Source organism: Astatotilapia calliptera, chromosome 2, assembly GCF_900246225.1.
Source record: "Astatotilapia calliptera chromosome 2, fAstCal1.2, whole genome shotgun sequence".
Classification (NCBI taxonomy): Eukaryota; Metazoa; Chordata; class Actinopteri; order Cichliformes; family Cichlidae; genus Astatotilapia; species Astatotilapia calliptera.
Genome location: NC_039303.1, coordinates 26,524,760 through 26,539,379, shown reverse-complemented (window position 1 = coordinate 26,539,379; position 14,620 = coordinate 26,524,760). Strand labels below are relative to the sequence as shown.

At 39.2% G+C, this 14,620-nt stretch overlaps 1 protein-coding gene across 4 annotated transcripts in view; it reads left to right on the top strand.

Annotated features, from left to right (window-relative positions):
- frmpd3 (FERM and PDZ domain containing 3) overlaps positions 1 to 14,620 on the top strand; it is a 96,726-nt gene that overhangs the window by 74,152 nt on the left and 7,954 nt on the right. For 3 of the 4 annotated variants that reach the window (XM_026190919.1, XM_026190934.1, XM_026190912.1), the window contains exons 2-11: positions 1,190 to 1,299; positions 1,410 to 1,564; positions 1,652 to 1,754; positions 2,053 to 2,098; positions 2,729 to 2,833; positions 10,349 to 10,456; positions 12,148 to 12,279; positions 13,282 to 13,401; positions 13,617 to 13,753; positions 14,278 to 14,404. In XM_026190919.1, coding sequence (XP_026046704.1) covers positions 1,262 to 1,299; positions 1,410 to 1,564; positions 1,652 to 1,754; positions 2,053 to 2,098; positions 2,729 to 2,833; positions 10,349 to 10,456; positions 12,148 to 12,279; positions 13,282 to 13,401; positions 13,617 to 13,753; positions 14,278 to 14,404 — 1,071 coding nt within the window. In that variant the 5' untranslated portion in view covers positions 1,190 to 1,261. Of the gene's footprint in view, positions 1 to 1,189; positions 1,300 to 1,409; positions 1,565 to 1,651; positions 1,755 to 2,052; positions 2,834 to 10,348; positions 10,457 to 12,147; positions 12,280 to 13,281; positions 13,402 to 13,616; positions 13,754 to 14,277; positions 14,405 to 14,620 lie in introns of those variants that run through there. The other variant, XM_026190926.1, reaches the window with a different exon arrangement.

Sequence of the window (14,620 nt, the reverse complement as noted above, 5' to 3'; positions counted from 1 at the left end):
TTCTGTTGGAGGCAGAACCAGCTGGTGCAGCGTCATTTGTCACCGCCGTGCACCTTTGATACAGACGGATGATCCCTCATAAGTTAGCTGAATGTCGAAGACAGAAATTTTTTTATATGAATCTAATCTTTTTAAATTATTAGCATAATTGAAATTCAAAGCACATGCAGCGTAATGGATTGTTAGTCATGGACCGAGCACAATATGAAGCCTATCTATGATACATCTACTCTCATCTGATACCATGACACAAGGTAGAGATCAGCAATGCATCAATGGAACTGCAAATGAGCCGTGCTCCCTCATAAGCCACTGTTATCAGAAACAACAAGTGACAGGAATATGAATCTGGACTATTGACTAATGTGACTACTGACAGTTTGTTCTCTGCCTGTGGCACTCAGAAAGGTATTTGCTCTCAACAGTACCCCTGCATAATAATCCTGAGCAGTGCTGTCATGCTCTTTCTGTTTTGGGCCATCTGCAGCATTAACATTACAATCAGCGTCTCTCTCTCTCTCTCTCTCTTTAGCCAGCAGTCATCAGAGTCCTAGATCACAGATATGAGCATAAATATCTGGCTCTCTGTCCCTCGCACAATAATTTCCATTTTTTCTGCTACAAACACAGAAACCCACATGCTACATTCACACTCAGTCTTTCAGTAATCTTGCTTTCGCTGCCTCCCACACAGGCATCTGCAAAAGAGCATGTGTGGTTCACGGGAGTAGTTTGGTCCACACTTGCAGAAACTGGCAGAATCAGAGACCTTAATGTGTTTCATCCTGTGTGTGCATTATGTTACTGTTCCTTGATAAGTGCAGCTTTCCTGAAGGTGTGCTTCAAAGGGCAGGTACTTTTAACAAATATATTTTACCGCCTACATTTTTACCTGCATCCCGCACACTCACTCGGTACAACAAACAACCTTAACCAAAGCCAAATGCAACTTGTCAGCTGTTGAAGATGTCTGGGATTGTAATCTTGAGTGTTACATTTTTCAGCTTCACATTTATGATTTTATTTTTCCCTGTAGCAGTGTTCCAAGATGTGCTTAGATAAACTCAGCACATTAAAACATCAACAACAACAAAATAGTATTTTTGCTGCTGTCAAACCAGGAAAATTTTTATTTCAGTTTCTCACATCCCCCCCCCCCCACCCCCCTTGTTCCCCTTCTTTTGAGCAGGTGAATGATTGCCAAACAGAAAGCAGCCTTTGCAGTGCAAACCTGTCCCATGCTGCCCCGTCCTCTCAGGGGATGGCCAAGGTCCAGGATGGACACACGAACGCACGCAGGTACATGGTGCTTTTTTCGCACTAGTTTTTCTCAAAACAAAATGCACATTCATCACTGTCTCTGTGTGCACTTGCCCCTTTTTATATCTGAATATCTGTGTTCTATATAGCACTGCAATGTTAGAGGAGAGCCAGGATGGTATGGACAGTGGTACCCTAAGTCCTGCCTCCGCTCGACAGGTCACCATCCAGCGCCACCCGACTCAAGGCTTCGGCTTCATTGCAGGCAGCCAGAGACCTGTCATTGTACGCTCCGTCTCTGCTGGTTAGTGTTCATGTATGTGAGAAAGCCAGCATTCAGATTTCAGGTTTCTCTATGCTGCATGCATATGGTATCCCGTTTCATTTGCAGACGGCCCCTCCTTTGGCAAGCTTCTTCCCGGAGACCAGATCTTGGCTATTAACGAGGAGACGGTGAGCGACGCGCCCCGAGAGAGAGTCATAGACCTTGTAAGGTAACATCCTTTACTGTCCCAGGAGGGAGGGGGGGTGGAGGGAGGAGGGAGGAGGGGGTGGCATCGGGGGCAGGTGATCAGCAGCGCAGGTGAAGGGGAGTAAAAGTGGTGAGTGTGAAAAGGAACAAAGTGTTTCTTATTGCTGGCGATGCGTTACATCAACCCAAACCTGCGGATGAGTCAGTCACTTTTGCAGCTGAAGAACGGCAAAGGAGACGGCAGCTATAAACTGGGGGCCTCCAAATACCGTGCAGTCCTTGGCATTTTCTAACCCACTCCATTCTCTGTTGTTCCATAGACGCTGCAAAGACACGATAGTTCTCACTGTGCTGCAGCCCCATCAGGTAGTAAGCTGGGAAAATCGCTTTCTTTCCTGTTCCTGTCCTTCAGGATTTCTCTTACTTCTAATCAGTCAATAATAAACACTTCCACTTTCAGCCTGAATCTATACAGTTCTCCCTCATAATAGTACACACCAATGCAGTGCAGGCACACATTAGTATTCGCTGCCATGCTTTACACGCTAGAGTGATTTCTTTTTCTGGTCACCCCTCAGAAGAACTCTAAGTGAGCATATTAGCACCTACATGAGACCTTATTAAATAAAGACTCTTCTGTGTATGCACAGATAAATACAGAGAAAAAGGAAAAGCACCACTAACCATCTGACTAAACTGGACATTGTTAGATGGTGAAACCCTGACATTATGAAAGCGCATGAAAGCTCATTATCCATGTACTGATAATACTAAGTGTTAAAAAATTTTATTTAGTTAAAAAAACAACCAGTTTTAAATACTGAAAATGGGGTAAGGCTAATGTTAAAAGTTTGCACTTATCCAGTTGTCGCATTGCAGTAGCATTAGCCTGCTCTCCAATATGTCTCTTTAGCACCAGCAGTCGGGGGGGCTTTTCTTTCATTTATGTCTCATCCTCTAAGCTGAGTTCCTCTCCCACTCTCTTCTCATCCTCAGTCACCTAAATCTGCCTTCATAAGTGCAGCCAAAAAGGCCCGCCTGCGAACAAACCCGCCCAAAGTGCGCTTCTCAGAGCAAGTGTCCATCAGCGACCCGGACTCAGTAAGTTCAACTTGTCGCGTCTCTACGTCATGCACACGCGCGCAAACACAGACCTCCTGTGCATTTCTCTTGATTTGATCAGCAGCCACAAATGCTTTCAGAAATCCTTAAGCATCCTCTCACCATCCTTTTAGGATGTTCAATCATCCTGTTTGTGTGTGTAGTGAGAAAGAGGCTGAGGCATTGAAAAAAAAACAACCTGTAGCCTCCCTCTTTTCAAAGCCATGTAAACAATCACAATATGACTTCATTTGTTTTTTTGACCATTATAGTCCAACCTTTCAACTCAGCTGCATATGGTAAACCTCCCAAAATCTCACTCTACTAATCAACATCCACACGCTACAGATAACACCTCCATTTCCAACAAAATGCTCCAGTAATAAAAGCATTTCTGTACAGTCCCCAGCAACATGTCAATCAAGAACACATTTAGGGAACATTAGCCCACGCAATAAATAAGGTGAAAGCAAAAACATAGCGGGAAACAGATAATCAATAAATTAAAAAAATCGGACAAAATTTTATTTTCCTTTTGTGTTAAGTTAATCAAAGAAGACAGAGAATACAATTGTTTGGTGCACGGACCACCAAATCACTGATCTTTGAATAAAGGCTTTTTTCAGTATCGATTTTACTATCTGCTATAGACTTACAGTGTCAGCAAAAAAGAGGGACAGTGACATAATAGTGTTGAGTTGTAATTTGCCTCTCTGGGCAGACTTTGCATATGTCAAACTGGTTCCAAATCACTGTAAACCAGCAAGGACAAAGGTGGTTGGCTTGTAATGGGAAGCGATAGACCTGTTTATCTGAGTCGCTTAACCAGTGCACCCTGGCTTTAGTGCTGCAGTATGGAGGAAGATCTGTTTACTCGTAACTCAGACTTCAGTTTCTTCCAATCTGCACGGAGGAACAGCTTGTTGAGTCTTTTGAATACTTAAGTTCTCCGAAAACAGACTGCTTGGGCATCTGCTGCGGACACAGCTCTCCGCTTAAACTAATTGCTTTTTGTGAGACAGATACTGTTGCAGTAAAATCCACATTTCTCTGCCGCGACTAGCAATGCCTGACTAATTTTCTTACCAACCTTGTCATATATATATATATATATATATATATATATATACACATTTATCTTTTGAATATATAGAATGAAGCTTGAATATATAGAATGAAACTTGAATATATAGAATGATCTTCTGAATATATAGAATGAAACTTGAATATATAGAATGAAACTTGAATATATAGAATGATCTTTTGAATATATAGAATGAAACTTGAATATATAGAATGATCTTCTGAATATATAGAATGAAACTTGAATATACAGAATGAAGCTTGAATATATAGAATGATCTTTTGAATATATAGAATGAAACTTGAATATATAGAATGACACTTGAATATATAGAATGATCTTTTGAATATATAGAATGAAACTTGAATATATAGAATGATCTTTTGAATATATAGAATGAAACTTGAATATATAGAATGATCTTCTGAATATATAGAATGAAACTTGAATATATAGAATGAAACTTGAATATATAGAATGATCTTCTGAATATATAGAATGAAACTTGAATATATAGAATGAAACTTGAATATATAGAATGATCTTTTGAATATATAGAATGAAGCTTGAATATATAGAATGAAACTTGAATATATAGAATGAAACTTGAATATATAGAATGATCTTCTGAATATATAGAATGAAGCTTGAATATATAGAATGAAACTTGAATATATAGAATGAAACTTGAATATATAGAATGATCTTTTGAATATATAGAATGAAACTTGAATATATAGAATGAAACTTGAATATATAGAATGAAACTTGAATATATAGAATGATCTTCTGAATATATAGAATGAAGCTTGAATATATAGAATGAAACTTGAATATATAGAATGAAACTTGAATATATAGAATGATCTTTTGAATATATAGAATGAAGCTTGAATATATAGAATGAAACTTGAATATATAGAATGAAACTTGAATATATAGAATGATCTTTTGAATATATAGAATGAAGCTTGAATATATAGAATGAAACTTGAATATATAGAATGATCTTTTGAATATATAGAATGAAGCTTGAATATATAGAATGAAACTTGAATATATAGAATGTATGAACCTCTTTTTTAGAGATGATGTGTTTCTGAATTCTCTGCCTTTACAAAATGGCATCAGCTGAACTATTTCAGTACTTTTTAGAGCTTGACAACTGTTTTGCGACAGCTGTTCAAATTGCAAATTTCCATAGTCCACTAGTTGTATCCTGTGGTTGTACAGTGTTCCAACATTTACTGACAACATTTGAGATATGGCCATCCAACTAAACCCCAAGTCTCGCATGTCAGTCAGCTGAGTAGCTGGTATGTTGTACCTAAAAGAGTTAGAAACAAAAGAAGAAATATGTTAACTTCTTTCTTATTTCTTGCATTCATTATCTTGTTTGCCATCTCTTGACTCTTTCAAGTGCCATACACATTATGAATGAATTTGTTTCCATTTTTATCACTTACCTTGACCTTCCTCTTTGAGATGTAGAATGATATAATGAGCCCATAACATGTGCTTCAGCTTCTGCTCGAAGTGTTAGCTCAGTTGACATCTCCATCAGTGATTGATAAATTCCCTCAAGAAGTGTGCATAATCTTCTCCCAGAAACATTTTGTTGAACATTATTCATGAGCACTAGAAATGTTGCAATAATGAAAACGTGTTCTTCAAGGTGACGTAGTATAAATTCAAATTATTTCTACCATTTGCAGTTTGAACAGCTGTCGCAAAACAGTTGTCAAGCTCTAAAAAGTACTGAAATAGTTCAGCTGATGCCATTTTGTAAAGGCAGAGAATTCAGAAACACATCATCTCTAAAAAAGAGGTTCATACATTCTATATATTCAAGTTTCATTCTATATATTCAAGCTTCATTCTATATATTCAAAAGATCATTCTATATATTCAAGTTTCATTCTATATATTCAAGTTTCATTCTATATATTCAGAAGATCATTCTATATATTCAAGTTTCATTCTATATATTCAAGTTTCATTCTATATATTCAGAAGATCATTCTATATATTCAAGTTTCATTCTATATATTCAAGTTTCATTCTATATATTCAAAAGATCATTCTATATATTCAAGTTTCATTCTATATATTCAAGTTTCATTCTATATATTCAGAAGATCATTCTATATATTCAAGTTTCATTCTATATATTCAAGTTTCATTCTATATATTCAGAAGATCATTCTATATATTCAAGTTTCATTCTATATATTCAAAAGATCATTCTATATATTCAAGTTTCATTCTATATATTCAAAAGATCATTCTATATATTCAAGTTTCATTCTATATATTCAAGTTTCATTCTATATATTCAGAAGATCATTCTATATATTCAAGTTTCATTCTATATATTCAAGTTTCATTCTATATATTCAAGCTTCATTCTATATATTCAAGTTTCATTCTATATATTCAAGTTTCATTCTATATATTCAAAAGATCATTCTATATATTCAAGTTTCATTCTATATATTCAAGTTTCATTCTATATATTCAGAAGATCATTCTATATATTCAAGTTTCATTCTATATATTCAAGTTTCATTCTATATATTCAAAAGATCATTCTATATATTCAAGCTTCATTCTATATATTCAAAAGATCATTCTATATATTCAAGTTTCATTCTATATATTCAAAAGATCATTCTATATATTCAAGCTTCATTCTATATATTCAAAAGATCATTCTATATATTCAAGTTTCATTCTATATATTCAAAAGATCATTCTATATATTCAAGCTTCATTCTATATATTCAAAAGATCATTCTATATATTCAAGTTTCATTCTATATATTCAAAAGATCATTCTATATATTCAAGTTTCATTCTATATATTCAAAAGATCATTCTATATATTCAAGTTTCATTCTATATATTCAAGCTTCATTCTATATATTCAAAAGATCATTCTATATATTCAAGTTTCATTCTATATATTCAAGCTTCATTCTATATATTCAAAAGATCATTCTATATATTCAAGCTTCATTCTATATATTCAAAAGATCATTCTATATATTCAATATATATACATATATACACATATATATATATATATATATATATACACATATATATATATATATATATATATATATATATATATATATATATATATATATATAAAAAAACACCCAGCACGCCCCTGCGGGCGGTTTATCCTTCAAGCTCGGGTCCTCTACCAGAGGCCTGGGAGCTTGAGGGTCCTGCGCAGTATCTTAGCTGTTCCCAGGACTGCGCTCTTCTGGACAGAGATCTCCGATGTTGTTCCAGGGATCTGCTGGAGCCACTCGCCTAGCTTGGGAGTCACCGCACCTAGTGCTCCGATTACCACGGGGACCACCGTTACCTTCACCCTCCACATCCTCTCGAGCTCTTCTCTGAGCCCTTGGTATTTCTCCAGCTTCTCGTGTTCCTTCTTCCTGATATTGCTGTCATTCGGAACCGCTACATCGATCACTACGGCCGTCTTCTTCTGTTTGTCTACCACCACTATGTCCGGTTGGTTAGCCACCACCATTTTGTCCGTCTGTATCTGGAAGTCCCACAGGATGTTAGCTCGGTCATTCTCCACCACCCTTGGGGGCATCTCCCATTTTGACCTCGGGACTTCCAGGTTATACTCGGCACAGATGTTCCTGTACACTATGCCGGCCACTTGGTTATGGCGTTCCATGTATGCCTTGCCTGCTAGCATCTTGCACCCTGCTGTTATGTGCTGGATTGTCTCTGGGGCATCTTTACACAGCCTGCACCTGGGGTCTTGCCTGGTGTGATAGACCCCAGCCTCTATGGATCTTGTGCTCAGAGCTTGTTCTTGTGCTGCCATGATTAGTGCCTCTGTGCTGTCTTTCAGTCCAGCTTTGTCCAGCCACTGGTAGGATTTCTGGATATCAGCCACCTCCTCTATCTGCCGGTGGTACATACCGTGCAGGGGCCTGTCCTTCCATGATGGTTCCTCGTCTCCCTCCTCTTTCTTGGGTTTCTGCTGCCTGAGGTATTCACTGAGCACTCGGTCAGTTGGGGCCATCTTCCTAATGTATTCTTGGATGTTCGTTGTCTCATCCTGGACTGTGGTGCTGACACTCACCAGTCCCCGGCCCCCTTCCTTCCGCTTAGCGTACAGCCTCAGGGTGCTGGATTTGGGGTGAAACCCTCCATGCATGGTAAGGAGCTTTCTTGTCTTTATGTCAGTGGCTTCTATCTCCTCCTTTGGCCAGCCTATTACCCCAGCAGGGTACCTGATCACGGGCAGGGCGTACGTGTTGATGGCCCGGATCTTGTTCTTACCATTCAGCTGACTCCTCAGGACTTGCCTGACCCTCTGCAGGTACTTGGTGGTTGCAGCTTTTCTAGCGGCCTCTTCATGGTTCCCATTCGCCTGTGGGATCCCCAAGTACTTGTAACTGTCCTCTATGTCTGCAATGTTGCCTTCTGGTAGTTCAATCCCCTCAGTTCTGACTACCTTCCCTCTCTTTGTTACCATCCGACTACACTTCTCCAGTCCGAACGACATTCCAATGTCATTGCTGTATAGCCTGGTAGTGTGGATCAGTGAATCGATGTCTCGTTCACTCTTGGCATACAGCTTGATGTCATCCATGTACAGGAGGTGGCTGACAACTGCTCCGTTCCGTAGTCGGTATCCGTAGCCAGTCTTGTTAATGATCTCACTGAGGGGGTTCAGGCCTATGCAGAACAGCAGTGGGGACAGAGCATCTCCTTGGTAGATCCCGCACTTGATGGTGACTTGTGCTATGGGCTTGGAGTTGGCCTCTAGTGTTGTACGCCACATCCCCATTGAGTTCCTGATGAAGGCTCTTAGGGTCCCATTGATCTTGTACAATTCTAGGCATTCCAGTATCCAGCTGTGGGGCATTGAGTCATAGGCCTTCTTGTAATCAATCCAGGCAGTGCACAGGTTGGTCAGTCTGGTCTTGCAGTCTCGGCTGATTGTTCTGTCTACCAGTAGCTGGTGTTTTGCGCCTCTGGTATTCTTGCCAATTCCTTTCTGTGTCCCGCTCATGTATTGACCCATGTGCCTGTTCATCTTAGCCGATATGATGCCTGACAGGAGCTTCCATGTAGTACTGAGGCAGGTTATTGGTCGGTAGTTGGAGGGGACCGGTCCCTTCTTGGGGTCCTTGGGGATCAGGACCGTCCGGCCTTCAGTTAGCCATTCCGGGTGTCTCTCGTTAACTAGCAGCTGGTTCATTTGTGCTGCCAGACGCTCGTGGAGTGCAGTCAGCTTCTTCAGCCAGTAGGCGTGAACCATGTCGGGCCCTGGTGCTGTCCAACTCTTCATACTGGAGACCCTTTCTTGGATATCTGCCACTGTGATGGTTACTGGACCCTGTTCAGGGAGGTCGCTGTGGTCAGCCCTCAGATCCTCTAGCCACTGAGCATTGCCATTATGGGTTGCATCCTTCTCCCATATGCTCTTCCAGTATTGCTCTGTCCCCAGCCTTGGTGGTGCTGTTATCAAATGAAAAGAATTCATTTGATAATAGTAAAACGATTCTGTGGACAAGGCAGCAGCTTCCTAACACCACCTTCAGTCAGTGTATTTACACACACACACATATATATATATATATATATATATATATATAGAGAGAGAGAGAGAGAGAGAGAGAGAGAGAGAGAGAGAGAGAGAGAAACAAGACAAGAAAAACAGAGCTGGATTTTGGGAGGGAGGTTTATGGAGGATTTTATTTGGGCTGTGAGGCCGTTTCCTGCAGAATCATTATGGCTTATCACAGTAAAACCAACTCAAACTTCATCTCATTACACTACCTTTTTTTTCTTGATCACAAGTGCAGCTCTTTGAAATTACACAATGACAACTTGAACATTTTTTTCTGAGCAAGACTTTTTTTTGAAAAAGATGATATTGAGGGAAGAGTGGTATCACATCACATTTTAGCAAAAAAAGGGGGGAAACGGGAGAAGACGCGAACTGCATATCGCAACTTTTCTATTAATGTGTGCTTTAAGTCCAAAGCAGTAACCTTGAATAGTGCTTGTCCTCTTATGCTTTCCCTCACCCTACTCTGCAGTGAGTGCTTCCACTCCCACCATCCAATTTTCTTTGCATGGCATACATATTGAATGGGTAGATCAGAAAAAGTGAATAGGCCTTTCTTTGATCATGATACAACGCATGGGTTCGGCATCGTAAGGCAGGCTCTGGAGGTTCCTTTTGAGGCTGTCCGGAGTTCAGTTAAGAATCACTCTATTGTTCTCGTAAGGCCCCTTTGTTTCTTAGATCCTCCCTTTGCAGTGCTTTTTATTATTGCCTTTCGCCAACGAGTAAAGCTGATTGTGTTGATTTTTTTTACAGCAAAACTAGCTCACACATGCCTTTCCTGGGCTAAACACAGGACTTTTTTCTCTTTCAGACAATGCTCAAGGACGACTCTTTGCTACTCATACCAAATGTGTTGAAGGTGTTCTTGGAGAATGGACAGATCAAGTCATTTACGTTCGATAGCCGTACCACTGTTCGGGTACGTACAGCCTACAGCTGAGCACAGGGGAAAGGGCAACAGGAATTACCACATGATTACAGCAATGACTTAGTGCCCCTATAATCATTAATTTTATTTGACTATGGTTGAAATGGCTCCTCGTGAAGTAGATGAAGATGTGAAGTGATAATTCGTGGTGATAAACTGCAGTTCCCTCATCCCTCTTTATTGTTTTGCTATAAAAAAGCTGGAGAATATAGTTGAAGTCAGACTAAAAGGGAAATGTATGATGGATGTACATTCATCATACATACCCATCTTGTGTTTTGGTTTTTGCGTCTTTTCTTTTTTTTTGGTGTCGACATAAATCCATTTTGTAGCAAATAAATCGTTAAAGTACATTTTGGATCAGAATACAGAAAGACTATCAACACAATCAAATTGCCATAAGTAAATAAACAGTTTAACCACAAATCTGTCAAGCTAAGAGCCCTCAAAGTTTATCTAATTAATCACAGGTTTCAGAAAACACAGAGAAAAAAAAATAGCTTTAATTCTATGAAACTTTTTTCCTGGCAGTTTCTGGAATGTAAAATCTCATTAAAGTGATTAAGGTCATAAAGCAACAAATGAATTCAGTCAGACAGAGGTCATTTCTGTCTCTATGTCAGCCTCTAAGATGAGTGTGACATCTCCGAGCAGACTCATTAAATGGACTCTATTAGATTTTACAAATCTCTCTTCTGCTCATGGAGGGTGAGGGAGAAAAGAAAAAAGAAAACTCAGAAGCACTTTAAAGGAGAGATAGCGGAAGCTCTCTCCTGTCAGCCTAATTAAATGGAATTTCAGCATAATAAGAAAGCTCAGATCAATAATACAATACCGCAGATTTAATCAATGGTACAAGAGGATGCCTACTTGTATGGCTATTAGAGTATCTGTCAACTAAAGAAGCTTCCCTGCGGTGTTTTCGGCTGCATTCTGTGGCTCCTTCACTTGATAGTGTGGCTTCCCCCAAGCGTCATTTAATGCAAAGCACACAGATCAATAGCATTAAAACTGCTTATCTTTTAGGGACAGCTATTGGAATACATCAGCACAAGTCAACTAACTTCTTGATGGGCAGCAAAGCATTTAGTGTACTTGCTTTCTTTTGCAGTTGTTAATAAGAGTCCATATAAAAATTCATTACCAAAATGCAGTAACATCACTACATTAGACTCCTTTTTTCATGTCCGTGCAACTTAGAGTCCGAAGAAATTATGAAACCTTATCCTGAGGCATTGCCAGCAGTGAGGAATGATAAGTCATAAATGTCCCCTTAGATGGTACTCTCTGCATTTTAGAAAGATGATACAAGAAGCTCTACATCATTCATAGATACTGATCTGCACTGAGGTAAAATGTTTTCCCTGCACACTCCAACGTGCTGGAATTATTTTCCTAAATCGGTTGCAATCACTGTGCAGAATATAGAATATCTATAAAAGCTCTCTACTGCACAAAATGGCAAAACATAATATCAAAGCACAGAGATTTGAGTGAAAATACTCACTACAATGATATCAATGATAAAATGCACCACATAAACGTGGAGGGAGGGGGGTTCAAGGGTTCAAGGTGAAAAGTAGCTTCAGTACAATGAATGTTCATATTTCTTGTAGCTTAATGTATTCTTACTGAGGCAGTGTATCCCAGTCACTCATCTGCTTCCATCTCATTTCCTCCAGGATGTGATCTCTTCCCTGCAGGACCGCCTTTCACTGCGCTACATCGAGCACTTTGCGTTGGTGTTGGAGGCAGGTGGTCTGGACCAGAATCAGAAGTTGCATCTGTTGCAGGAGAACCAGCCACTGACACATGTAAGAAACCTAGAATGAAAAAAAGAAGAAGACTTGTCTAAAAACACTTCAAATTTTATACATGCTATGTTAAAAGTGATTTTCTGTGTTAAAAAATAATAACAGAACAAAAGCCTACCCACCAAAAGTTGTTGTCACTGAAAAGTTTTTTTATAACTACATTTACATGAAACTGATAGGACATGTTCCCCTACCAATAAATCCAATATCTTCAGATAACCAGCAGATTAAAACACAGCCCTTGTTATTGAGAAGCAGTATTGCCTACTGCTGTACCAGAGGTTCCCACGATTGTTTGAGCAAAAATTGAAATTCATCAGACCTGGTAGCCTTTTTCCAGTTGTCTTCTCATCAATTCTGGTTGCAGTTCCCTGTTCTTGACCACACAAGTTTGACATGTTGTTCATTCAGAGATGCTCTTCTGCACACCTTGGTTAAGTGATGTTGCCTTCCTATTAGCTGGAAGCAGTCTGGCCATTCTCTCCTGACCACTGGCATCAACAACCAACAATCAAAAACCACTTTTTCTCACAGACCTCCTGAATATTTTCTCTTTTTTTGGATTATTCTCTGTGTTGCAAAAGGGACACATAAAAAAGTTTCAGGGAACCGGCCCTCAAGGACTGGAGTTTGAGACCCCTGCGGTAGATCATCAGTTTCTGAAATACTCAAATCACCCATCTGGCACCAACAACCATTCCACATTTAAGGTCACTTAAATAACTATTTTTCCATTTTGATCCCCATATTGAACTTCAGCAGGTGATTTTGATCATTAAACATTTTTGCCGTACTACACCTTGACTAAAATGACACATAAACAGAACTCACCGTGAAATGCCAAGATAGTGCAGATTGATTCATGATGCATCAGTCTTCTCTCTTCACTTAAATGATACTGAAATGACTAAATGAAATATGAAATAAATGAAAATGATACTGCAATATGTGAATAAAATCAAAGTTATTTGGTATGTGGTTGATATAATTGTATTCCCACAGGTGGTGCATAGAACCTATTTCCAAGGGATGAAGTGTCTGTTCCGCATTTGCTTCTTTCCCAAGGACCCTGCAGATCTGCTAAGAAGGGACCCCGCTGCATTTGAGTACCTTTATATACAGGTAAAGCATTGGATTAAAGGAAGATTAAAACAGATGTCAACAGTCATGATACTTTTGAAGTTGCCATCTCCTCAAAGTGCTGTTTGAGCCAGAGCAAACAGTTTTCTTGCAGTTGTTCTTTGGGAATATGAGGAAATCGAAACAAATCAATAATACATTTTAAAAACAATTTGGAAAGAGCACTATACAGAGAATGTGTCATCATGTCCTCACAGAGTCGCAACGATGTCATCAAGGAGCGTTTTGGCATGGACTGGAAATCAGACGTCACGTTACGATTGGCCGCACTTCATATTTACATCACTGTGTCCTCTGCAAGGCCCAATCAGAAGATCTCCCTCAAGCATGTCGAGTAAGTCCACAAAAAAGTGACGTTTTCAGAAATTATAGAGGGGGAAAAAAAAACCCTGATCTATTGCATTCTTAACCTCATTAACCATTCTGAGTCCCTTAGTGACGTTTGTTCATTCAACAATATCTAAATGATTAATAATTAATCCCAGCAGTATTAAAAACTCAAATACTTAAGGATCATTTTCTGCAGGTCATTATGAAAAAAAGAAAGCCATTGCTTTGTGAAATTACATCTCTCCCTCAACTTGCCCACTTACTCTTCGAAACCTCGACCTAGCAAGTAATTAGCTTCGACTATCACAACCACAGAAGCAGAACAGGTTCAATGTGCTTGTAATAGACTTAGGATAGCCATGTCAAACCAGGGCTGGTAGAAGATGTCAGCCAGGCTCACTACATCTTCCGATAGGATGAAAGAAAACTTCTTTGGTCCTGCAGTTATGACATCCTCCTTGTACTCTTGCACGCCACTCTGTTTGTCTTTTGCGTACACTTCTGCTATCCTTCTCTGTGTTTTCACAGAAAAGAGTGGGGTCTAGAGCCTTTCCTTCCACTTACTCTACTTCCAACAGTAAAGGAGAAAAACGTGTGCAAATCCCTGTCTCAGTTGCTGAAGACATACCAGCATCCACCACCATCGGGGAACAAGGTTTCTTCATATAAAACATTTTATCAGTAAAAATCTAAACCATTTTAATGACTGCAATAGCTTGTATCTTGCTGGATGATTTTATATGTATATGCATGCAAATGCTCCATATTCTTGATTACTATTAATGCAAACCCAAAACCTCTGCTGGATCTTAGTTTATTGTATAGAATCTTTATGTCTGCTTGATAATCATTCCTTTCGACAAGCTCTTCA